The sequence below is a fragment of the Ambystoma mexicanum genome, chromosome 3p (genome assembly GCF_040938575.1).
Source record: "Ambystoma mexicanum isolate Mex_15411 chromosome 3p, UKY_AmexF1_1, whole genome shotgun sequence".
Classification (NCBI taxonomy): Eukaryota; Metazoa; Chordata; class Amphibia; order Caudata; family Ambystomatidae; genus Ambystoma; species Ambystoma mexicanum.
In genome coordinates, this window is record NC_090925.1 from 1,117,887,313 (window position 1) to 1,117,914,154 (window position 26,842).

The 26,842-nt window shown below is 45.3% G+C and overlaps 1 protein-coding gene across 2 annotated transcripts in view; it reads left to right on the plus strand.

Annotated features, from left to right (window-relative positions):
- Positions 1–26,842, plus strand: part of AFF4 (ALF transcription elongation factor 4) — a 1,482,962-nt gene that overhangs the window by 627,408 nt on the left and 828,712 nt on the right. For both annotated transcript variants that reach the window (XM_069652488.1, XM_069652489.1), the window contains exon 8: positions 17,912–17,948. In XM_069652488.1, the coding sequence (XP_069508589.1) occupies positions 17,912–17,948 (37 nt within the window). The remainder of the gene's footprint in view (positions 1–17,911; positions 17,949–26,842) is intronic.

Sequence of the window (26,842 nt, forward strand, 5' to 3'; positions counted from 1 at the left end):
TCCACCGTACGGTCTCCTAGTAGAATAGAGCCCAACGTGGACTCTATCCCGCATTGCAGGGTTTGTGCAATTTGGTTTAAACAGACTGCATTTTTAGGAAAGCTCTTATTTGTTATGTATTCAATTTTCAGATCTTTTAACGTAGGTAAACCCGCCTCAAGCATTTCAGTGTATGTTAAATCATGCTGGTTTATTTCAACTATTTCTACAATTCCCTTATGTAAAGCTGTTGGTACTTCTTGAAAAGCAGCAGTTAACATAGGTAACGTAGGGGTACACCATGTTTCAGACAAGGGGTGAAGTCTATCAAGAATGTAGGAGATGTCTTTGCTTATAATACATTCACAAGACCCACAAGCCACACACACCTCAGAATCTTATCTCCATGTATTAGCGTCTTTAGCTTCACGTTTAATATGCTGCAGGTTGAAAGCTCCCTTCTTGTTAAAGAGGGGGGTAGGGGAATCCTCCATCAATCAGCCTCAGCTGGTGTCTTGTTCACGTTAAATGCGAGCCCGGGTTGGAGTCTTTTGCCGTCTCGTGAGGTTTGATTGCCAGTTTGACAACAGCCAAGAAGGCGGTTTTCCCCTTTTTTCTGGACAAATCTTTACCACGTGTCACAAGGGAACCTCCGTCCTCTGACAGTAATAATAATTTTTATTTTTATTGTTATGGTTGACATGAATAATCAACCTTTCAATAACTTACAACGTTGCATAAAATCATCAAGTACAAAATACATAAAAATAGATTCAAAATACATGGAAAACAATGAGCCTGACCTTTCAGTGAAAAAGTCATTATAGAATCAATGTTAAGAAATATATGAATGTGCAAATGTTGTCTAGATTTGTTTCTATAGCTTACAAGCTTTCCTCTAATTACCCCAGGCTCAAAGACATGAGGAACTTTACAATTGAAATGCTTATCATTATTCTTGTCTGAAATAATTGCTTCCACAATGAATCTGCTGTCATTATTCTAAAATCTTTAAAATAAGATTTCAAGTATTGAATTTGTTTTTCCAATAAAATCGGACATTCAGTCAGCAAGAGCCTCAATTTTTACCACTGCTCATAATTGCAGCCAAACCTGCCCTTGTTATTGCTGTTGGGGATTAATTTTCACCTGGATAGAATTTCTCTATTGGCCACAAATTCAATCGAAAGCGTCTGAAAGCATTCCTATACGCTGGATTTGGAAATTTCATTAAGTATGATTCCAACGTTTGCAGCTTTCTAGGGACAAATGGGTTATCTACGAATGATTTATATTTCAAGCATGATTGAATTGTGCAATCCTAGTGCCACAATTTTTGTTTTGCTCTAGTTGTATTAGTTAGTAGCAGTTCTTCTGAGATGTCGGCTGCAATCATGACTGCAGTGACTTGCTTCCTCCATTCCATTGCAAAAGTATGCTGTGAGCCATTTAAATACTTGTCTAGAATGTGAAGCAGTGACCCCCCGGTTTGTCGCTTAAACAACATTTCCTATACAGGGAACAGTTTCCATACATACATACATAATAAACAATGACAGTAGGCCCAGTTCATATGAGAGTGAACATCGGTTGGGACTTTGGTAGAGTAAGTACATGTTTCCAAAAAGCACCCTCATGTTTTAGCCAGTGTGTTTTCACCCTATAGTATTTAGTTTCCGCTCCATATAATACAGTTGGAACTACTAAGTATTAAAGGCTATCAATGGAGAGCATGAATATTTCCCATGTTTGGCATGAATTATTCTCGCTTGGGAAGAGGCTGTTGCTATTTTGGTTTGAAGTTCATTTAGATATGGTTGGTCTGAGTTATGATCATTAATACCGATTTCCAGATATTCATATTCTTTGACGATTTCAAGTCTTTTGCCGTGTAGAAGCCAGTTTTCTGAAGATCTTCTGTTCGGCAATTTGGTATTGCAGTGCAGGATCTTTGTCTTGTCTGTTAATTGTGAGCTGATTTGCATTAACAGACTTCCAATGCAGTCAACAGAGTCAGTAGGCCTTAGGGTGTTTTTGATAATAGGAAGACCTTGTCTGCATAGATCGCCATGCTATATGACTTGAACCAAGTTTTGGAGGATCAGAAATTATGGCACTTGGACTTTGTCTCAGGACTGATCTAAAAAAAAGTTGAAAAGTGTTGATGTCGGCATGCACCCATGTTTTAGGCCTCGATGAGTCTTGATAGGGGCAGATAGATTGCCGCCCAATGTGAGCCTGATTTGTATCGACGTGTGGAGTGTAGTTGCTGGGTTAACACTAGGATTGACTAAGAGCAGCCTGCTTAACTAAACTTGGCCATTAGTAGTTGCCGAGAAACTGAATCAAACACAGTTTTGAAGTCTATAAATGCAATGTAAATGGGTGGTTTGGTTTGTATGGCTTGCATTCTGATAACTGTTATAGATGTTAAATTAATGGCTGTACCAAGGCCAGCAACAAAACCTGTTAGGTAAGGGTCTTATAATTGATTGATGTTCATCCATTCATTAAAGTGTCTCAGAACTAGTGTGGCAAATAACTTGCCTGGCACATCAATTAGGGCTAAGGGGCGGTAGTTACTTACTAATTGACGATTGACTTTTTTTAAAAATGTGAATTATTATAGATTTCTACCAAGAAGGCGGAATGATTTGTGATCTTTTTACTTGTTTAAAGATTGCATAGAATATTTTGGCTCAGTGTTCCAGATGTGCTTTGAGTACTCGATTTGTTTGAGACCATCAGGTCCTGGCCCTCTTGAAGAGCTCAATTTGGTGATAAAAACAATGTCATCTTGATGAAAGTTTAATAAGTTGGAAGTAGTCAAGTCCAGCATGTTTTGGAACTCGTGGTCAATTGAAGTATACAAATCCCTAAAGCGCTCTACCCTGGATTGTTCCGTCACTGCTTTGATTTGAAGGGGAGCTTGCGTGTTATGGCTTGCTTGATTAAGCAGGTGCCAAATATCGCCTGTTCTTTTGGTTGCAATTACACAGAGCATCTCATCTCCATCCTTCTGGTACATTAAAGCCTTAGTGTTTTTAACCAATTCTTATACTGGGTGCTTAGTTTTAATTTTGCAAGTCTATCTTCTAGTGGAAGATTATTAATCTCTTGGATTTGCATGTTAGTTTTATTTTGATATAACTCGTGATCATACAAGTTTTAGTGCATGTATTTTGGTTTATTTGTTTTAAATTTGGTCTCCTTGAATAACCGCAGAGCGGCCACATAGTGGCCATCTGCTTTAGCAAAATGAGATTCTGGATGGAGCGAGTTGGACATGAGATAGTGGTGGAGGGTGGAGTTGTGTTAATTTGTCTGGGGTCCAACTGACATGATGTTGGCCTCCTGTTACAATTAATTTTTTGTTATATTCAGATGGCTGTCTATTCTTTGGGAATACTTGCCACTTCCATTCAAGATTAATTGTTCATGGTCACTGTGAAATTGTTCTATAACCTCAAATCGCTCTGCAACAGAAAGTGCCTATCGATGTAGATGTAATCTATAATTGCCTCTCAATGTTGCCTCCTCCATGTGCTATTTGGAGGTATATCAACATCTAATTTTACATTTACCATAATTAACTGTCGGTCAGTCATAAGTGAAGACCACCTTCGTACGAATATTACATCGTTGGGTGTTGATTTTTTTCATACAATGGATATTCAAGTCTCCAAGATGGTCGATGTTATTGAGTGGTCTAACACGGTACGGTCTAATATGGTTTCCATGGCCCTGAAGAAGGCATCTGCTCTTATGACTAAATGGTTCCAATATAGATTAACTAGAGATATGACTCTACAGTCTATTGTTATTCTGACAAGTTGTGTGTATATATAGATTAGGTTCCAACCATCTCAAGTTTTATGCCTGTTGATTTTCTTGTGGCTACCAATAGTCCTGCCATTGGTCTGCCCTTAGATTTAATTTTAGCAGGTAAGACTAGAACTGTGTAACCATCCCAGATTGGGGTCTCAACAAGCCAGGTCTCTTGGAGAGTGATGATCTCATAATGGTCCAATCCATTTGCTTTAAAGTTCATGAGATGCTTATGTCCCCTGGTGTTTCGGCTAGCTAGACCATAGCACTGAGAAGCTTTAGGTTTGAATTCGAATTTGTTTTTTGAAGGTCATGTTTGAAAAGGATAGGACTTATGCCTGGTCGCTTGAATTTGTCAGTGTTGATCTGTAAATTGTTGGTCACACGTAACTGTAATAAGTGGCAATAGTGACATTTTATTTTTATGTTGAGCACACTCATTATATGAATCTCAGTGGTGCTCCCTATTGTTAAATGATTCATGACTAAGGCAAAAGCCTAGCTCAAAATAGTGCTTGCCTTGCCTGCCATATTGTGTTGAATACAATGCCAGATTGAATGCAAAGTCTGGCTGGTGAAAGGTCTGAGTCGTTGAGAAATTCCATTTGAGTTATATCAAAAGTGGTAAGGTCGTCTAGGCTTGGTACATCACTGCAAATATTCAGGATGCATGTCCTATTTAGATCGTAACTAGGATATGGCCTCGGTCTACATAGAATTATCAGGATGTGACAATATGTTGTTGATTTTAGCATTCGTGCCCAGCTTAGAAGTTTACGGAGGGGAATTAGATGGGGAGTTTTTTTTATTCGCTTGGTCATTAGATGGATTCAGAGTTGTCTGTTTTACTTGATCGAATTTGGAGAGGGATAAGTTCTTGGCCACTTTTTGCATGTATTCACAAACCTGCAGATACTGAGCTACTGATTTCGCTATGCTTTCTCTTCTCTGTTCCAGGGTCAGAGATTCGCTGGCTCGGCTTGAGATACTTTGTATTTGAGACTTGGACTCAAGGTCTTCAGAAGCACATTCAGCCTCTGACCTAAGATTGTGTGCTGTCTGATCTTGGGCTGCAAAATTACATGTAAAAGTTCATCCAGTGGTTCATGGTTGGAGTTCTTGGAACTGGAATGTTTTAATTTGGTTTAATTGTTTTTGTTATACAGGGCTATGTTTGTATATTTTTTAGTGATAGCATTATGAAGTTACTTCTTAGGTTGTGTTAAAGATCGCAAAAAATGTTTTGCGCTCGAGTGATTATGTGTTGCAGCTGTTTTGATGATTTTACTTTTTTTTGCTTGCTTTCCGAAATTAGGAGTTCACATTCTAAAAGATGGTAAAGTTGGACTTTTGTAATTCATTTGATGTTGATGGGTGTATGGGGAGAGACTCTTCTATACTCTCATCGCAGATCACAGGAGGGTGGGCCAGTTGCCACAATTTGAGTACACTCTGAGTTTGTCAGATCAACCATATTTAAGTGGTTAATAGGCAGGGAATGGAGTGCAGGTGCACTGTGTTTGTCAGGAATACTGTGCATTAATTGGTCAAGCCTAATATTTTGCGCATTTAGTTTGCTGTTTAGTGTTTCATATGCGCTTGTTAATGGAGACAATGCTAGTCTAATAGGCTTGTTAGGTTTAGATTATAAAAGCTTTTGAAGCAGAATGGTTTGCACATCATTCTTATTTAGCATTTCATACAATGTTGTTAATCGCGCTTTATTCATGGATGCTAACGTTAACTCTGAGAGGAGTTGTAACAGAGCCTGCACTAGCTGGCTATTGGGAGCGTTGCTTGTCAGCTTGTTTTCTCTGGGTTGGGCGTGTAAAAGAAATAGCCATAGCTGACGAATTGTTGGTGGATGGTTCAAACATAATTGTTAATTGTGAAAGATTTGAATGAGGATTTGGGAAATGGTGAGGAATGGGGGATCCATGAGTGCAAGGAGGAATTGGGCTTGTGGCTGAGCAATTATTTAAATTCGAAGTGTATGGCGCTTCAGAAGCTGACCTATTGATTTCCTGCACGCCGCAATCGGTGACGTGGGTTTTGTTGCGAATCGGCAACGCAATCAGACCTTCATGTTATATAGGCATGTTGTCCGCTTCAGGACTGGGGATACGGGAGCCGATATTCCGTGATTTTGGCGTTGATGCTTCTGGGGCCTGATTTCGAGCAATGTTAATGCAACTCCTTAATAGAAGCCGGCCACTATCAAGGAGCCCGGAAGAGTTGACAAATCAATTTGCAGATGCTGAGCTGTAATGATCTCAGTAGTGGGTTCTGCTGGAGGGATCACGAAGTCCAACGTTTTATTCACATTGGGGTGAACCAATTTGAATGCATCAAGTGAACAAAACGTTCTAATATCCGCTGTCGAGGATTGTGTTTGAGAACACGCAGTGAGTAGACTCGTTTTTACAGTCGTTGGAGTGTGCAGTGCTTTTACTCGAGTTCGCCTGTGATCGCGCTGCCACTTTGGTAATCTCTAGTTTTGATGGCATACCTGTCGTCAATGTGTATGTTTCGAAGGGATTGTGTCCTCCGACGCATTCCTCATCTTAGATATCTCCTTCCAGCTCTGCTGGCCTCGGAATTTTTTTTCTCTAGAGGGCGCTGCGCGTCGACGTCCTCCGAGTCGATGTCCCTCGACAGCCGCCGTATCGACGCTCGACGTCATCCTGCCTATAAAGGCCGTGCACAGCGTCTGTTGCTCAGTTCCGTTTTTCCGCGCTTACTCAGTGCCTCGGAATACCGTTGCTCAGTTCTTGTCAGATTAATCCTATTTACCTCGAGTTATTCGATCCGTACTCGATGGCTTCCTCGTCGGAACCGACAACTCCTCGATCCGGCTTCAAAAAATGCTGAGATTGTGGAAAAAAGATGTCACTGACTGACCCTCACAGAGTTTGTCTGTGGTTTTTGGGAGCTGAACACCATTGTTCGGAGTGCGAGGACTGTATGTCCATGACAGCTAAGGCCCTGAAGGAGCGTAGGGGGAAGCTGGAGAAACGTAAGACTTTTAAAGCTTCTTCTTCGTCGACGAAGTCGAGACACTCGCCTCCTCGTCACCATTCGCGCTCCAGGTCTCGGAGTGGGTCCCATCACTCCTCGAGATCGAAGCACTCGAAGAGGAGACGTCGAAGATCCCCTTCTCCGTCCTCCTCTTCCTCTGTTTCGCCAAAAAGAATCCCTTGCCCCACGAAACATAGTTCCCGGGCTGAATGGGAGGAATTCCGCAAAAATATGACGAGCGTCTTCGAGAAAGCGGCCTCGACCCCCTTGAAGACTGCCGAGAGCGATGCTCTGTTCGAAAGACCCGAAGGTCAAAAACGCCGCGAGTCGCAGTACCCGGCGAAGGAAACCTCTCGAGCGCGTCTCGAACCCTCGAATAGGACTATGACCTCCAAACCTTCCTCGAAGGTTCCGTCGACGAGGGTTCCGTCGACGCCGAGGTCGGTGTCTTCGACGCCGTTGTCGAAGGGACCTTCGACACACGGGTCTGTCGACTCGACGCCAGCGTCGACGCCAAGAAAAGTCACGGTCACGACACACCCAGTGACTATCCCCAGGTCCTCGATGACGATGGCTTCGAGATTGTCGAGTAGAATCCCAATTCTGTCGAGGTCATCGAGGCCTCCGCCTTTGTTTTCTACGCCACGCTCGAAGCCTTCGACGTCGGCATCAACGACATCGATTTTTTCGTGGCCGATAATGACAAGTTCGGCACCCTCTGCCTTGGAAATGGGATTTACTCCCTTTATGAGTTCAGAACAATTGCGAACTATGTCCTCAATTTTGGAAGAGGGTGAATTGTCTGAACAGGAAGACACATTTGAGTTGCAGGGACCCCAATTAGAGAGGGATTTTCCTCTGAAGAACGCAGGTTAAAGGATCTTCATGATTCCTTACATGAGGCAAGTGGGTAAGACACTTCCCCTGAGGTGGAGTTTGCTAGGCCAGACCCAGGGGAGCATGCTGAAACCCCCTATAGAGCCTTAATGGCCAGGATCACAGAGTTTATGGGGTGGTCTGCACCTTCACAATCTTTCCAACAAGATGACCTCACGGATATTCTTGATAAAGGCCCACAGGAGGATCCTGTGGTGCCTTTCCATAAAGCTCTTCAGAGGAAGATTATGACGAACTGGGAAACCCCAGATGTCGTCCCGGCAGTAAATAAAAGACTTTCTACAAAATACAGGGTATCCTCTACAGACCCGGAGTTTTTGTCAAAACACCCATCCCCAGAAACTCTGGTGGTACAGGCAGCATCTTCTACCGATGTCAAGACGGCTTATCCTACCGTCGCACAGGACAGGGACGATAAAAAATATGATGCTATGGCAAAGAAATTTTTTTCGGCATGTAGCATGGCGTTAAAATCTGTGAATGCTACTTGCACCCTTGCTAGATTCAGCCATACACTTTGGGAGTGTGCTTCTACAGCGACTGACTGCATCCCGGAGGGAGAAGAAAAGGAGGCGTTCCTGAATATCATACAGGACGGTAAAGACGCTATGTGCGAATCCCTCCAGACGGGCATTGATTCGGCTGACAGTATCAGCAGAGCAATGGCGGCAAGTACAACAACCAGGAGATTTGCTTGGTTGAGAAAGTCTGGTTTTGCCCCAGATGTGCAAGCCAGGCTCTTGAACATGCCATTCGATGGCTCTTCTTTGTTTGGGAAAAAGGCAGATGACAGTTTAGAAAAACTGCAAACTTCAAAAGCAGCAGCAAAATCCCTAGGCGCTGCAATCGGTCAGACACCTTTTCGTCCCACAGGAACCTATGCGAGAGGCAAGTCCTTTCGCTTCTACTCCGCATTCGGAAGAGGTAGAGGACGACCGGCTCAAAGGGGACAAAGAAGAACTACCCGAGGTGGACGGGGTAGATATTCAAAGGCCGCAGCAACAGCAGGTGCCTCTTCACCATCGACATCTGCATCAGCCGCCCCAAAACCAATCTGAGGACTTCCCTCACAGGACACCTGTAGGAGGCAGGTTGACTCAACATCTGGCGGAATGGCAGGCTATCACGTCAGATGCTTGGGCATTGGAAACAGTTGCCCAAGGTTACTGCCTGCCTCTCCTACGCATACCTCGGAGTCATCCACCGGGGATCAGCTCTCAGAAAGCTCCAGATCCGCTCCTCTTGCGGGAAATTTTGGACCTGCTAGAGAAAGGTGCCATAGAACCGGTACCTGTAGCGGAGAGGAACAAGGGCTGGTACTCCCCTTACTTTCTCATTCCAAAGAAAGACGGAGGACGGAGACCCATCTTGGACTTGCGAGAATTGAACAAATTCCTCAGAAAAGACAAATTCAAGATGGTCACTCTTTCTCAGATCCTCCAGGCCCTTCAGTTCCAGGACTGGTTGGTATCTCTGGACCTTCAGCACGCTTATTTCCACGTGCCTATCCATCTCAAACACAGGAAATACCTGAGGTTCGCAATTGGCAACTCTCACTATCAATTTCGAGTGCTGCCATTTGGGCTGACCTCCGCCCCGAGGGTCTTCACCAAGTTAATGTCGGTAGTGGCGGCAAGTCTAAGGAGGGAAGGGATTCATGTCTACCCCTACCTAGACGATTGGTTGATCAGGGCTGTCTCTTCGGAACAAGCTCAGATCCAACTAAATCACGTGTGCCACTCCCTTCACAAATTGGGCTTCTCCCTCAATTTAAAGAAGTCACAAATGATACCATTGCAGAGACTCCAGTTCATAGGAGCGATCCTGGACACTTCCCTGGGAAAAGCCTCACCACTAGAGGTGAGGGCTCAAGATATTCTACAGATGGTTACCAAGTTTCAAAATGCCCAACGTCTCCCAGCCTTTGACTTTTTGAGGTTGCTAGGCCTCATGGCATCCTGCATTTTCCTAGTGCCAGAGGCTCGCCTGAGAATGAGATCCCTCCAGTGGGCACTGAGGACTCCGTGGTCACAATTCTCAGGGAGAATGACAGATCTTCTTCAGGTTCCCGACAGGGTGGCTCGAGACCTTCAGTGGTGGGCCTGTCAGGAGAACATTCTGAAAGGAGAACATTTTTGGCAACCCTGGCCGGAGATAACAGTAGTCACGGATGCCTCACTCACGGGGTGGGGAGCCCACGCCAACGACTTGACCATCAGCGGTCGTTGGTCTCCATCGGAGTCCAGACTACATATCAACCTGTTAGAGCTGAGAGCCATCAGACTTGCGCTGAAGGCGTTCCTGTCAGCTGTACAAGGGAAAAACGTCCTGATAATGACGGACAACACAGTGGCCATGCATTGCCTCAACAAAAGATTAGGCGTAGGATCGCTACCCCTGTGCGGAGAGGCGATGCAGCTCTGGTTTTGGGCAATCCAAGAAGGAATCTCTCTATCGGCAGTTCACCTAGCCAGAGAGAAGAACTTGACAGCGGACGCTCTGAGCAGGCAGAGCACAGTCTCCCAGGAGTGGGAACTAGCTCAGGAAGTCCTTCAAGAGATCTTCGCCCTTTGGGGAACCCCCTCAGGTGGATCTGTTCGCCACCAGCGTCAACAGTAAATGCAATCTGTTCTGCTCAAGGGAATTTCCCCCGAGAGGAGCTCTGGGAGATGCGTTCATAGTGAACTGGGAGTTTACGCTTCTGTACGCGTTCCCACCGGTCCCTGTCATTCCTCAAATGATCAGGAGGTTGAGAAGATTCCAGAGAACCATGATCCTAATTGCCCCAGATTGGGCCAGGAGAAAGTGGTACCCGGACCTTCTAGACATGTCCATCTGCCCTCCAATTCGACTTCCACTCAGAGAGAACCTACTCTCACAGAAGGGAGGTCAGGTTCTCCATCCAGACATCAAAACCCTCAACCTTCACGCTTGGCTTCTGAAAGGTTGAGGTACAAGGATTGGGACCTCCCTGATGATGATATGGAGGTGTTGCTTTCGGCAAGGAGGCCAGCAACAAAGTCTTTATACCGCTGCCGTTGGAACAGATTTTGCAGCTGGTGTAGAGAACAGAATATCGACCCTTTTTCATGTGGTACACCAATGGTTTTGTCCTTCCTACTATATTTGGCGAATTCAGGCCTTCAAGGTGGCACCATTAAGGGCTATCTCGCAGCGCTATCCATCTTTAAGCGCACTGCGGAAGAACCATCCTATTTCAAATTACCCTTGGTAATACAGTTTCTAAAGGGGTTAACCAATGTTTATCCCCCAAGACCATTCCAAGTTCCCCTATGGGATTTAAACTTAGTACTAACTTTCCTGATGGGCACACCTTTCTAACCACTCCATTCTTGTTCGTTAAGATTCCTTACCCTTAAAACTGTTTTATTAATAGCACTTACATCTGCTAGAAGGGTGAGCGAATTACAAGCTCTTTCTTGTAAACCCCCTCACACAATATTTCACAAAGACAAAGTTGTCCTGCAAGTGAAGCCTAATTTCCTCCCAAAGGTGGTTTCTGAATTCCATATCGCTCAGAAGATTACCCTACCATCTTTCTATCCTCCTCCTCACCCGGGGAAAGAGGAAGAGAGGTTACACAGGCTAGACCCTAGAAGGGCTTTAAGTTTTTACATCAGTAGACTAGCCAGGATAAGACAGGCAGACCAGCTGTTTGTAGGTTACGCAGGTCACAAGCTGGGGTTACCAATAACTAAGCAGACCATTTCCAGATGGATCATTCTAGCCATTCTGGAATGTTATAAACTGGCAGGGAAAGAGCCCCAACAACTTAAATGGGGAGGAAACCCGGTATACGTTTAACTAAGATAGGTTAGCAACGTATACTCTGTCTAAGTCCGGGAGGACAAAGATCTGTGTTTAAAGAGGAGACAGAGCTATAGTGTAGATGCCACACATATAAAGAGCTCCCATTGGGAGAGCCACAAAAGGACCAGTCGTGGTTAAAATGATAAACATCAGATTTAATAGAATTATGACCTAAAAAGTGATTAAATAGTGTGGTCCACAGTACATACAATTCATAAACATTTTAACATATATCAAACAGTCGTTACGTGATAAGCTAGAATTAGCTAATTGACAGTGTATCAAAAACAGGGATACACTCAACATCAAGAGGTACGCTTTACAGAAAGTGCAACGTACTCTACAGTAATTAGAATCAGTATGTCAAAAAACTTAATAACTCTGGTGCCAGTACAGAGTATTAGCTCGACATGTTTCAGTTCCTACAGTTATTATGGAACATTCATCAGGAGATATACAGGTGACCACGTAACCAAGACAACATTTAAAAACGAAATGATGACATTTGAAGTATTCGTAGCATCTCCACTGATGCCTGTGGGTGCTCTCTACTCGAAAGGTAGTAGGCGGTGTAGAACTGAGGGTCGTCTCTACCTTCTCCTGGGATGTCTGCTTCAGGGACACTCACTGGGGCACACAAGTCCCCTTTCGATCTTCATTGTAGGAACGCAATGAGAAGTATGTGCACGTCCGGGCTAAAGACGCAGTGAGTGTCCCTGAAGCAGACATCCCAGGAGAAGGTAGAGACGACCCTCAGTTCTACACCGCCTACTACCTTTCGAGTAGAGAGCACCCACAGGCATCAGGGAGCTCTTTATATGTGTGGCATCTACACCATAGCTCTGTCTCCTCTTTAAACAGGGAAAGAGCCCCCTCAAAACGTTAGGGCTCATTCGACCAGAGGTATTGCAGCTTCATCGGCTCTCAAAAGAGGCGTGCCGGTTAAAGACATCTGTGCGGCCGCTACATGGTCGTCTGTCCATACCTTTACACGTTTTTACAATTTGGATTCCTCCTCCAATCAAGAGACTAGGTTTGGAAGGGCTGTACTGCATTCTATTCATCAATAGAAGACAGCGTGAAGTCAGTACTCCCTCCTCCAATAATAGAATACTGCTATGGGAGCCTATCTAAGATGAGGAATACGTCGGAGGACACAATCCCTTCGAAGAACAAGTTACTTCTTACCTTGTAACGTTCTTTCGACGGGATGTTCCTCCGACGTATTCCTCATCGGCCCTCCCATCCATCCCCGCAGTTCTACTTCCCGTGTTGTTGCAGCTTACGCTCCTTCAGGGTGATTAGTCTAGTCCAGAAAGTATTATTGTGGGCTACAAAACGGAACTGAGCAACGGACGCTGCGCGCAGCCTTTATAGGCAGGATGACGTCGACGTCGATACGGCGGCTGTCGAGTGACATCGACTCGGAGGACGTCGATGCGCAGCGCCCTCTAGAGAAAAAGTTTTCCGAGGCCAGAAGAGCTGGAAGGAGATATCTAAAATGAGGAATACGTCGGAGGAACATCCCGTCGAAAGAACGTTACAAGGTAAGAAGTAACTTGTTCTTCTATGCATATGATTCAGTAATAAACGTTAAATCAGATAAGCAATTAACCAGGTGGTATGTTGATAGTAAGGTTACCTTATTACCAGGAAAATAAATATGCCACTTCCTAGCGGGCTCTCGCTCCTCGCCGCACAGCCCGAACAGTCACAACAGCACTTGCACGAGTGCGCGCCCGATGAGAATAAGTGGATTGTGGGTAGGAGTAGGTGGGGCTGGGCCTCGTTGTGCTTGAAATATTTTATTTCGTTGCTAATATTCACCTACAAGTGTTGGGTAAGATTTGCACAGAACTGGTAAATCTTATATTCCTGTTCAACCCCAGAACTTTTTGCTTTATTAGTGGGATATTTTTCCATAATACCTCAGTGAGTGGGAACCTTGTTCCACACTCGCATATTCTTTTTTTATGGGTGTCATTTTTAAGACTCTCCATAGTGTATTTATAAAGTTATCACCTTTAACAACTTATTGGCAATAAGCGCCTGTTGTTAGTGGGTTGCCCTTTGGGCTCCCCTTTTAACTTTCTTGTGCTAACCTTCAGTGAACTGCAGTTCCCAAGGGTAGAAAGGATCTTTCGATCTCTTTTACATTTTATTCTTTGAATCCAGCACACCCCACATTATGTAGAGGGCTGGGGAGATACAATGTATCCCCTTTCACATTAAAACTGTACCCATTCTGTTAGTGACAAGTGTTTACCTTCAGTGGCTGGTGGCAGTGATACGTTGTATTCATTTGGTGAACCTTCACCACGGGCTGTGTTAACAGCTGCACTAAAGGGACATAAGGGTGTCCCTTTTTACCAAAATGGCCCCCGTCTTCTTTTTTTGCCATATTAGTATTTCTTGTCGTTTCTTGTTCATTCCCCTGACATCCAGTGCGGGAAATTCCTTTGTGTGATTTTTGTCTTCGGCGGGAGTCCCCTGGACTCCCACCCCAGGCTCCAGTCTGTCATTGAGAGCAGGAAGTGAGAGAGGAGCCCAAAACTCCCCAGCCCTTTGTCTTATGCCTTGCTTGAATGTGGACAAATCCCAGTAGGGGGGGGGGGGTTGGACTGGCTGTCCTGATTGGACAACCAGGCCGCGCCTTCTTGTAAAATGCGGGGAGAGAATGCAGAGGTTGTGCTGTAATTCCTGATAAATACTGCGAACCTAGAAGCTGAAGTCACGTCGACCACTGGAAACGAAACCGAAGGGGAAGATGAAGGAAACACAGCTGCAACTATTTCCATCGGCCGGAGCGCCTGCTGTCTAACCAGAGCCTGCTTTAGCCCTTCCTTCCAATTCACCTGGGGCCTCCGAAAAGGACGACCCCGTCCCAGAGCCTGGTGAGACCCACTAGACTCAAGAAGACCTGCATTTTGAGCCATCCCACGCGTTGCTGCAACCTTGCGTTGTTGCAATACCCTGGGACCTCAAGCCATCGTGCGGTGTCCGGTCTTCTGAATCTCGCTGAAACTTCGTGGGCATCCTAGTGGATCTCCAGAGACAGGAATCAAGTTTGAAAAGTCCCCTCACCACAGTGCTGGACCTTTGTAATGACAAGAATTCAACTGCGATTTTCGATCGTCTTCTGTGCTCCTTGAAAAGGCGTCAAATCCGCAGAACCGCATTCAGCCGCGAAGGAAACCTTGCCTAGAGCCTTCATCGATCCCTGCTGCAAAGTCCCTTCTGAGGTCTTGTTTTCAATCTCCACGACAAAGAATCCACTAACCAGGTATTTGGCAGCAGAACCTGAAGTTTTCCTGCTGCAAAATCTTCAATGCTGAAGTACTGTGTTGGCTTGGGTATGTACTTAACTTAAGCCCGTTAGGATTTCTGTGTAGCTGTGGATTGTTTTCTCTGATGGGGAGGCCTCTCATCCAGTGCACCCAGTCCTACTGCTAGAATCCTGCTAGGGTGTCTTCTGCGAAGCCCTGGACCCTCTTCTAGCTCTAAAGTGAAGTACTCAACTGTTTCCTAAGGAAATCTGACTTTTGCTACTAAAGAACCTATTCTGACACTGCCTTTTGGTCACTAGTCCTAGTTACATCCGCCCCCCTGCCCCCCCTGCCCCCCTCCTGCCACTGAGAACACTCATGTTCCAAGAATAAGGGAAAGATTCTCCAGGGATTGGAACTTCTGCCTAGAAAAGAAAATAAGTGTTTAAAGGTTACTTACACAAGTTCTTATTGAACTCGAGTGTGTGATGCACTATTCTTAAAAGTACGGTTAACATCTTTTCTTCCTTAGCAACTGTTTTGCCAGTCTAACAGAAAGCAGATGTGAATGTATTTTACTCTCCTGTGATTAGGTTGGACCTCTTCCCAAAAGTAAAGTGTTGGTATCACCAGATTAGTCCTTTGAGGATAATTGAATCAGTGTCCCCCAACTGGGTCTTGCTTCTCCTGACTTGCTGCTAGCCTGTCCAGAATAATTCTAAGTTAGGTTGTTGCCTACCTAGAATAACTGAGTCACTCAGAAAAGTGTGACTTTGGGTTTTACCTTCATTGTGAGGTTAAACAAAGTATGTGGGTTTTACTTACCTTGTGTTGGCTGTGTGCCATCCAAAAATAAGTTATAAGAGTGACTGCTTACCTCTATCTGAGGTTCCTTGATTTCAAAAGCACCTGTAATTGTATATTACATCGTTAGGTTTTACTCACCTACTATAACTGTGCGTTATCACAAAAGTAGTTAGAGGTTTTTACTGCACCTACAATAAGTGTTGCACTATACACCAAAAGAATGATGTCCAGTTGACTGATTATGTGATTTGTACCATGAGTCACTGTACAACTGGAAGGGTCTACTGCCCCTGCATTACTAATGTAATTGTAAAAAGTAACCATTGTTTTTTACTCCCCAAGAATATGCTGGACATATACTGAATGTGTATGAAAAGTTTTTGACTCCCTAGAACTACTGTTGGGTACTTCAAATAAGGTCTATACTTGGGTCTGTGTACTTTGAAGTTTAGTGTTGTGTTTTTATACTATGATTTCATATGTTTTAACTGCTTACTTACTCCTAAATTTATCTGGGCCTACGTGTAGTGTTTCTTTGGATCATTTGTATTAAAATTTCACTTGTACTGGTTCTACAGCCCTCTCTCCCTCCTAAGATGAGCCTGGCTGCTCTGTCTACGCTACCATGAACTCGGGTGGTACAGCCTTATACTATGAGTTGGGTCTTGTACTGCCTCAGTTGAATGGTTTTACTAAGCCCTTAGTTGGACTTCAGAAAAACTGTCCTAAAAACAAGCAATAATAAAAACGTAAATGAGGAAAAAGGCAATGGATGCAATTACTATTTAGTTAATGCATATAACCAAAGGTAGCTTCCAGTCCAGGATCATACCATAAAGTTCTTTTCCAAGGTGAAGGAGTCCAGGAGCCACCAGCCGCAACAGCACTTGTTGAAGCACTTACACAAATACGCGCCGTAATAATAATCTCAGCCACGCAAGTCCCTCTCGACCCTATAAGAGTTGCCGAATATGTAATCTGAGGAACCACTGAGCCCCAGGAACACTGAGAACACTCCCCAGTTTATAGAACTGTGTTGTGGAAAAAGTGTACCATTGTGGCATTATTCCCCCTTCCTGATTGGTAGACTACAAATACCAGAATGCAATTCAGCAAAAGGCAAACAATGGCCTTTGGGTTTTGAAAGGTTTATAACAAAATGTAATGCATGAAAGGGTTACCTGTTTGTGTTTGACAAATGCAGGGTTCATCTATGATGTGTTGAAAATATTACATTCTAATAAACACTTTTTGGTGTTAAATAGGAGCATCTGAAAGTAATGTAGTTAGTTTTAAAGTTGTCTATGTGATATTGGCCTGGAAGATGGTGTAGGTTTATGGATCTAACTTGTGATTTCAGAATGAAATTCCCATTTGCATTTCTTCACACTTTAAAGGTTACGAGCGTCTTGTCCAAAACAATGGTCCCTTAAATGAGCCATCATTTATAAAATGGTTTACATGCCAGTTTTGAAGTTCACCTGGTACCCATTCACTGTCTTTGTGAACTGGTATGGGAATCCTTTTTGGGGCCCCCTGGAATGGTAGCTGCTCCCTTTTCTTTTTTTGTGGGGGGGGGGGCGGGGTGGGGGAAAACACCTACATTTTAAATCGTACAAGCGTAATTGACTATAGCACGAACTACCACATTGAGCACATTTCTTCATATGGAATAAATTTGAATAGCTTTTCAAACTACCTGACACCTGGTTACTTACTGTGAAACACCTATTTTTAGATAGAAATTGGGCTCATTAAGTTTAGTCATTGGGTACTTGTGTCTCCTTTGTTACTTTAGTAGGACTATGGTAACATCTTCTCTCCCCAATTTAGGGCATTGTAATAGTGTTTAATTATAATTGAATTAATTCTAATGTGTTGTGTGCCCCAATTAGACACTTAACTGTGTATATATTTACTTGCAGTATTCTAGCGGAATGTATCAGATTTGATAAATACATGTATTTGTGTAAGTGTGTGGACAACCTAATGCCTGATAACTCCATGTGAATGTTAACCGTTCTCCACCACAAGTTCCCGCTCTCCTCACTTGTAAGCCTTACTTCTCAGTCTGGTTACCAAATGTCTTTGGTTAGATATGTGTGGTAAATTTGTGCTGGTCTGCTAAGGTTGTCTACTTAGAACCGCAAACCACTGGTAGTTCTGAGAAAATAAACAACCATGAGCAGATACCCACTGGTTTAACTTTGTAATGAGTATTGTGGATTGTCATCATTCTTGACAAAAGTATCCTTTTGAATAACCCAGTACCTCTTTTTTTTTAGGATTCACAGCAGTCTAATTTAGGTGCTGCAGAACAAAGTAAGTATTTGCAAACACTGTCCATTAATTGAACATATTCTTTGCATTGCATTGGGGTGTCTTCGCTTCTCCTTGAGTATTTTATTAATTCGCTTTTTAGGAACGGAGTAGCCAGTAGTATATAGCCATAATGTGTAAATGTTGCATAATTTATATTTTATTCACTGAAGCCTCTCTAAAATGTTGGCAGGTGTGGCCTATGGTGGTGAAGGGAAGCCCATGCCTTCCTCTTTAAAGGATTTGAACAAGCAAAGGCTGAACATTAAGTAATAAGTGTGCAGCAGCATGTTATCTTATAGATGTTGAAATACTTTTGTTTGAAAAATAATCCAAAATGTCTTCCTTCGAAGGGATTGTGTCCTCCGACGTATTCCTTATCTTAGATATCTCCTTCCAGCTCTGCCGGCCTCGGAAAATTTTTCTCTAGAAGGTGCTGCGCGTCGACGTCCGCCGAGTCGATGTCCCTCGACAGCCGCCGTGTCGACGTCATCCTGCCTATAAAGGCTGCGCGCAGCGTCCGTTGCTCAGTTCCGTTTTTCCGCGCTTACTCAGTGCCTTGGAATACCGTTGCTCAGTTTTGTCAGGTTAATCCTATTTACCTCGAGATATTCGATCCGTACTCGATGGCTTCTTCGTCAGAACTGACAACTCCGCGGTCCGGCTTCAAAAAATGCCGAGATTGTGGGAAAAAGATGTCGCTGACTGACCCTCACAGAGTGTCTGTGGTGTTTGGGAGCTGAATTGGGAGCTGAACACCATTGTTCGGAGTGCGAGTGCGAGGACTGTATGTCCATGACAGCTAAGGCCCTGAAGGAGCGTAGGGGGAAGCTGGAGAAAGGTAAGACTTCAAAAGCTTCTTCTTCCTCGACGAAGTCGAGACATTCGTCTCCTCGTCACCATTCGCACTCCAGGTCTCGGAGTGGGTCCCATCACTTCTCGAGATAGAAGCATTCGAAGAGGAGACGTCGAAGATCCCCTTCCCCGTCTTCCTCTTCCTCTGTTTCTCCAAAGAGAATCCCTTGCCCCACGAAACATAGTTCCCGGGCTGAATGGGAGGAATTCTGCAAAAATATGATGTGCGTCTTCGAGAAAGCGGCCTCGACCCCCTCGAAGACTGTTGAGAGCGATGCTCTGGTCGAAAGACCCGAAGGTCAAAAATGCCGCGAGTCGCAGTACCCGGCGAAGGAAGCTTCTCGAGCGCGTCTCGAACCCTCGAGTAAATCTTTGACCTCAAAATCTTCTTCGAAGGTTCCGTCGACGCCATCGACAAAGGTTCCGTCGACGCCGAGGTCGGCGTCTTCGACGCCGTTGTCGAAGGGACCTTCGACACACAGGTCTGTCGACTTGACGCCATCTTCGACGCCAAGAAAAGTCACGGTTTCGACGCACCCAGTGGCTATCCCCAGGTCCTCGATGACGATGGCGTCGAGGTTGTCGACTTCCTCGAGCAGAATCCCAATTCTGTCGAGGTCATCGAGGCCTCCGCCTTTGTTTTCGACGCCACGCCCGAAGCCTTCGTCGACGACATCAACGTTTTCAAGGCCGATTATGACAAGTTTGGCACCCTCTGTCTTGGAGATGGGGTTTACACCCTTTGAGTTCAGAAAAATTGAGAACTATGTCCTCAATTATGGAAGAGGGTGAATTGTCTGAACAGGAAGACCCATTTGAGTTGCAGGGACCTGCAACCCCAGTTAGAGAGGAGTTATCCTCTGAAGAACGCAGGTTAAAGGATCTTCATGACTCCTTACATGAGGCAAGTGGGTTAGACACTTCCCCTGAGCTGGAGTTTGCTAGGCCAGACCTGGGGGAGCATGCTGAAACCCCCTATAGAGCCTTAATGGCCAGGATCACAGAATTTATGGGGTGGTCTGCACCTTCAGTCTTTCCAACAAGATGACCTCACAGATATTCTTGACAAAGGCCCACAGGAGGATCCTGTAGTGCCCTTTCATAAAGCTCCTCAGAGGAAGATTATGACGAACTGGGAAACCCCAGATATCGTCCCGGCAGTAAATAAAAAACTGTCTGCAAAATACAGGGTATCTTCTGCAGACCAAAACACCCATCCCCAGAAAGTCTGGTGGTACAGGCAGCATCCTCTACTGACGTCAAGACTGCTTACCCTACCGTCCCACAGGACAGGGACGATAAGAAATATGATGCTCTGGCAAAGAACGTTTTTTCGGCATGTAGCATGGCGTTAAAATCTGTGAATGCTACTTGCACCCTTGCTAGATTCAGCCATACACTTTGGGAGTGTGCTTCTACAGCGGCTGACTGCATCCCGGAGGGAGAAGAAAGGGAGGCGTTCCTGAATATCATACAGGACGGTAAAGACGCTATGTGCGAATCCCTCCAGACGGGCATTGATTCGGCTGACAGTATCAGCAGAGCAATGGCGGCAAGTACAACAACCAGGAGATTTGCTTGGTTGAGAAAGTCTGGTTTTGCCCCAGATGTGCAAGTCAGGCTCTTGAACATGCCATTCGATGGCTCTTCTTTGTTTGGGGAAAAAGGCGGATGACAGTTTAGAGAAACTGCAAACATCAAAAGCAGCAGCAAAATCCCTAGGCGATGCAATCCGTCAGACACCTTTTCGTCCCACAGGAACCTCTGCGAGGGGCAAGTCCTTTCGCTTCTACTCCGCATTCGGAAGAGGTAGAGGACGACCGGCTCAAAGGGGACGAAGAAGAACTACCCGAGGTGGACGGGGTAGATATTCAAAAGCCGCAGCAACAGCATGTGCCTCTTTACCATCGGCATCTGCATCAGCCGCCCCAAAACCACTCTGAGGACTTCCCTCACAGAACACCTGTAGGAGGCAGGTTAACTCATCATCTGGCGGAATGGCAGGCTATCAAGTTAGATGCTTGGGCATTGGAAACAGTTGCCCAAGGTTACTGCCTGCCTCTCCTACGCATACCTCAGTCATCCACCGGGGATCAGCTCTCAGAAAGCTCCAGATCCGCTCCTCTTGCAGGAAATTTTGGACCTGCTAGAGAAAGGTGCCATAGAACCGGTACCTGTAGCGGAGAGGAACAAGGGCTGGTACTCTCCTTACTTTCTCATTCCAAAGAAAGACGGAGGGCTGAGACCCATCTTGGACTTGCGAGAATTGAACAAATTCCTCAGGAAAGACAAATTCAAGATGGTCACTCTTTCTCAGATCCTTCAGGCCCTTCAGTTCCAGGACTGGTTGGTATCTCTGGACCTTCAGGGCGCTTATTTCCATGTGCCTATCCATCTCAAACACAGGAAATACCTGAGGTTCGCAATTGGCAACTCTCATTATCAATTTCGAGTGCTGCCATTTGGGCTGACCTCCGCCCGAGGGTCTTCACCAAGTTAATGTCGGTAGTGGCGGCAAGTCTAAGGAGGGAAGGGATTCACGTCTACCCCTACCTGGACGATTGGTTGATCAGGGCTGTATCTTCGGAACAAGCTCAGATCCAGCTAAATCACGTTTGCCACTCCCTTCAGAGACTGGGCTTCTCCCTCAATTTAAAGAAGTCACAAATGATACCATCGCAGAGACTCCAGTTCATAGGAGCGATCCTGGACACTTCCCTGGGAAAAGCCTCGCCACCAGAGGTGAGGGCTCAAGATATTCTACAGATGGGTTACCAAGTTCCAAGATGCCCAACGTCTCCCAGCCTTCGACTTTTTGAGGTTGCTAGGCCTCATGGCATCCTGAATTTTTCTAGTGCCAGAGGCTCGCCTGAGAATGAGATCCCTCCAGTGGGCACTGAGGACTCAGTGGTCACAATTCTCAGGGAGAATGACAGATCTTCTTCAGGTTCCCGACAGGGTGGCTTGAGACCTTCAGTGGTGGGCCTGTCGGGAGAACATTCTGAAAGGAGAACCGTTTTGGCAACTCTGGCCAGAGATAACGGTAGTCACGGATGCCTCACTCACGGGGTGGGGAGCCCACGCCAACGACTTGACCATCAGCGGTCGTTGGTCTCCATCGGAGTCCAGACTACATATCAACCTGTTAGAGCTGAGGGCCATCAGACTTGCGCTCAAGGCGTTCCTGCCGGCTGTACAAGGGAAAAATGTCCTGATAATGACGGACAACACGGTGGCCATGCATTACCTCAACAAAAAGGAGGCGTAGGATCACTACCCCTGTGCAGAGAGGCGATGCAGCTCTGGTTTTGGGCAATCCAAGAAGGAATCTCTCTATCGGCAGTTCACCTAGCCGGAGAGAAGAACTTGCCAGCGGACGCTCTGAGCAGGCAGAGCACAGTCTCCCCCAAGTGGGAACTAGCTCAGGAAGTCCTCCTAGAGATCTTCGCCCTTTGGGGAACCCCTTAGGTGGATCTGTTCGCCACCAGTGTCAACAGGAAGTGCGATCTGTTCTGCTCAAGGGAATTTCCCCCGAGAGGAGCTCTGGGAGACGCGTTCATAGTGGACTGGGAGTTTCCGCTTCTGTACGAGTTCCCACCGGTCCCTGTCATTCCTCAAATGATCAGGAGGTTGAGAAGATTCCGGAGAACCATGATCCTAATTGCCCCGGATTGGGCCAGGAGAACGTGGTACCCGGACCTTCTAGACTTGTCCATCTGCCCTCCAATTCGACTTCCACTCAAAGAGAATCTTCTCTCACAGAAGGGAGGTCAGGTTCTCCATCCAGACATCAAAACCCTCAACCTTCACGCTTGGCTTCTGAAAGGCTGAGGTACAAGGATTGGGACCTCCCTGATGATATGGAGGTGTTGCTTTCGGCAAGGAGGCCAGCAACAAAGTCTTTATACCGCTGCCGTTGGAACAGATTTTGCAGCTGGTGTAGAGAACAGACTATCGACCCCTTTTCATGTGGTACACCAATGGTTTTGTCCTTACTACTCTATTTGGCGAATTCAGGCCTTCAAGTTGGCACCATTAAGGGCTATCTCGCAGCACTATCCATCTTTAAGCGCACTGCGGAAGAACCATCCTATTTCAAGTTACCCTTGGTAATACAGTTTCTAAAGGGGTTAACCAACGTTTATCCCCCAAGACCATTCCAGGTTCCCCTATGGGATTTAAACTTAGTCCTAACTTTTCTGATGGGCACACCTTTCGAACCACTCCATTCTTGTTCGTTAAGATTCCTTACCCTTAAAACTGTTTTATTAATAGCACTTACATCTGCTAGAAGGGTGAGCGAATTACAAGCTCTTTCTTGTGAACCCCCTCATACAATCTTTCACAAAGACAAAGTTGTCCTGCAAGTGAAGCCTAATTTCCTCCCAAAGGTGGTTTCTGAATTCCATATCACTCAGAAGATTACCCTACCATCTTTCTATCCTCCTCCTCATCCGGGGAAAGAGGAAGAGAGGTTACACAGGCTGGACCCTAGAAGGGCTGTAAGTTTTTACATCAGTAGACTAGCCAGGATAAGACAAGCAGACCAGCTGTTTGTAGGTTACACAGGTCACAAGCTGGGGTTACCAATAACTAAGCAGACCATTTCCAGATGGATCATTCTAGCCATTTAGGAATGTTATAAACTGGCAGGAAAAGAGCCCCCTCAAAACCTTAGGGCTCATTCGACCAGAGGTATTGCAGCTTCATCGGCCCTCAAAAGAGGTGTGCCGGTTAAAGACATTTGTGCGGCCGCCACATGGTCGTCTGTCCATACCTTTACACGATTTTACAACTTGTATTCCTCCTCCAGTCAAGAGACTAGGTTTGGAAGGGCTGTACTGCACTCTATTCATGAATAGAAGACAGCGTGAAGTCAGTACTCCCACCTCCATTAATAGAATACTGCTAAGGGAGCCTATCTAAGATAAGGAATACGTCGGAGGACGCAATCCCTTCGAAGAACAAGTTACTTCTTACCTTGTAACGTTCTTTCGATGGGATGTTCCTCCGACGTATTCCTCATCGACCCTCCCATCCATCCCCGCAGTTCTACTTCCCTTGTTGTTGCAGCTTACGCTCCTTCACGGTGATTAGTCTAGTCCAGACAGAAATACTGTGGGCTACAAAACGGAACTGAGCAACGGACGCTGCGCGTGGCCTTTATAGGCAGGATGACGTTGACGTCGATACGGCGGCTGTCGAGGGACATCGACTCGGCGGACGTCGACGCGCAGCGCCCTCTAGAGAAACATTTTCCGAGGCCAGCAGAGCTGGAAGGAGATATCTAAGATAAGGAATACGTCGGAGGAACATCCCATCGAAAGAACGTTACAAGGTAAGAAGTAACTTGTTCTTCTGTTCCATGCATGCCTCGCTCCCTTATGCTACTACATCACATCCCCTTTCCTCTATACTTGCAGGAGATTGTTCCATCAGGGACTTCACTTGAGTGCACTGTGCAGCAGAATTTAGAAACTGCAACGGGTGGGTCTACAACCTAATCCCAAGATCATATGGTGGTTTCATGCTTTATTTTTAGCATTACTTTAATCATCACCTTTTCTTTCCTTCACTCAGTGTTGCTAAATGGAGATGCACATGTATGGCGGCCATTGGACTAACCTTGCATGTTTAAGACCTTATATAGCCACGTGTTGTGTACCCTTTCTTTGGATAGCTCATCGGAAATTGTCAAATTGGACGTGATGGCTGCATAGAGCCAACCAAAGAACCATTTGTGTAAATGGCATCCAGTTTTGACTAGCTAAATTCCTTCTAGATGCCCTAATCCACATCTGTATGCGGGCGCTGTGGTAGGTTGGAAGGTGGAGCTTGTTTTTGCCATTTCAAGATTATTTATTCAAATAATAAAGGAAAAATGCCTTGCTATCCCTAGTCCATGGGTTTCCCTACCTAACCAACCTAAGGTGCTCGTCCGTTTTGAAGTCCTAAAGTAAATAGTCTGCTCTCCGTCCAACTCTAAACTACTCTTTTGTATGGATTGTGTCCTCCCACATACTCCTCATCTTATGATAATTATCTCTCCAGCTTAGCTTCTTCTGGAAAATGTTTTGGACAGGGGCCGCTGTGTGCTGAACTTGTCGAGACGCTGTCCCCCCGAAGGCCTCCGTTCGACCGTCAACGTCATCAGTATAAGTAGCGCATGCAGCGCCCGTTGCCTTCAGTTTTTTCCGAGCTAACGCATTGAGAGAATTATGGTGCGCTTCGGTTCTTCTGTGGATCCTAGTTATTTTTGTTAGGAAATTGTCTTCATCAACTCCTTATTCGGGCTTCAAAAAGTGCGAGGAATGTGGATCGGAGATGTCGATCACCGATTCCCACTGCTTATGCCTCTGGTGCCTTGGTTCCGGGCATCGTGCCTTCGGCTGCAGCTCCTGTTGGGCGATGACCGAAAAGGCTCTCAGGGAGCGTAAATGTACATTAGCGTGGTGAGGTTAGCTTTGAAGTCTCCTTCAAAACGTTCAAAAAGACAGATGAGTCGGGAGATTCCTCTTGAAGTAAAAAATCAAAGTGGTCTCGATCTAGAAGTCGATCAGGCTATTCTTCGAGGAAGGCCAGAAACGGCGTCATAGTTCACCTTCGACCTCCAGCGATTCCTCAGCTGAGGTAATCAGGTGTCCAACGAAATATGACTCCCCTGCAAAGCGGTATGCATTTCGTAACTTAAGATCTTCGAGAACGCAACCTTGACCCCCAAAGGACAAGCAGAAAGCCTATGCCCCTGTCGATCTGCAAATTGACAAAGGGAATTCGAAGATGAAATCTTTGAGACTGAGCCTCAAGCCGGTAATGCATCGAGAAAGATCTCAATCTGATGAAAAATCATCCAGGGCTTTGATGGGTCAGGAACCTAGCCCATTGAGCGTTCAGATAGAGAAGCACAAGAAGTAGACTCCGTCGACTGACTCCATCGGCATCGGAGCAGAATCAAGAGGTCAAGACTCATTCTTTACGCATGGTTTCTGAGAGGCTGAGATATAAGGGTTGGGACCTTCCGGGTGATGTAATGGAGATTTTTCTTTTAGCCAGAAAGCCAGCAACAAAACCTTTTGTACCACTGCACTTCGAAGAAGTTCAGCAGCTGGTGCAGGGATAAGAATGTGGATCCCTTTCTATGTGACACACCTGTGATGCTTTCCTTATTGTTACATTTTGCTAATCTGGGGCTCCAGATTGTAACCATTAAAAGTTACCTGGCGGCGTAATCTATTTTCAAGCGCTCTTCAGAGGAGGATTCATATTTTAAGATCCCTCTGATTGTTCAATTTCTTAAAGGCCTTATTAATATATTTCCACCCATTCTATTCAATGTACCTGTATGGTATCTCAATCTGGTGTTCAGATTTTTAACATGCATTCCTTTTGAGCCTTTACACTCATACCCATTAAGATTGACAACATTAAAAACTGTTTTGCTTATTGCAAGAACGTCAGTCTGTAGTTATTCTCAAGGTGAAACCTCCTTTTTTACCGAAAGTAGTCTCCGACCTCCACTTTTCACAAAAAATTGCAAGGTTAGATAGATTGGACCCAAAAAGGGCTCTCAGTTTTTACGTATCCAGAATGGCTACATTTTGCCAAAATTCCCAATTTATACTGGCCCCAATTTGGGTCTAGCTGTTACTAAACCCATATCCAGATGGATCATCCTGGCTATTGGTGAATGTTACAGATTTGTGGGCAAAGACCCGCCGCAAGGCCTAAGAGCACACTCCCAAAGGGGCATGGCAACCTCTGTTGCTCTTCAAAGAGGTGCCCCAATCAAAGACATGTGTTTAGCGGCCACTTAGTCGTCCATTCATACTTTGGTGAGACATTACAGTCTGGATTCGTCTTCGAGTCAGGGAGGACAATTTGCAAAATCAGTCTTTCATTCGGTCCATGATTGGAACTAAATTTAATTAGTACTCCCACCACCAAATTATTACTGCTTTGGGAGTCTATTATAAGATGAGGAATACGTGGGAGGACGCAATCCATTCGAAGAACAAGTTACTTAACCCTGGTAACATTCTTTC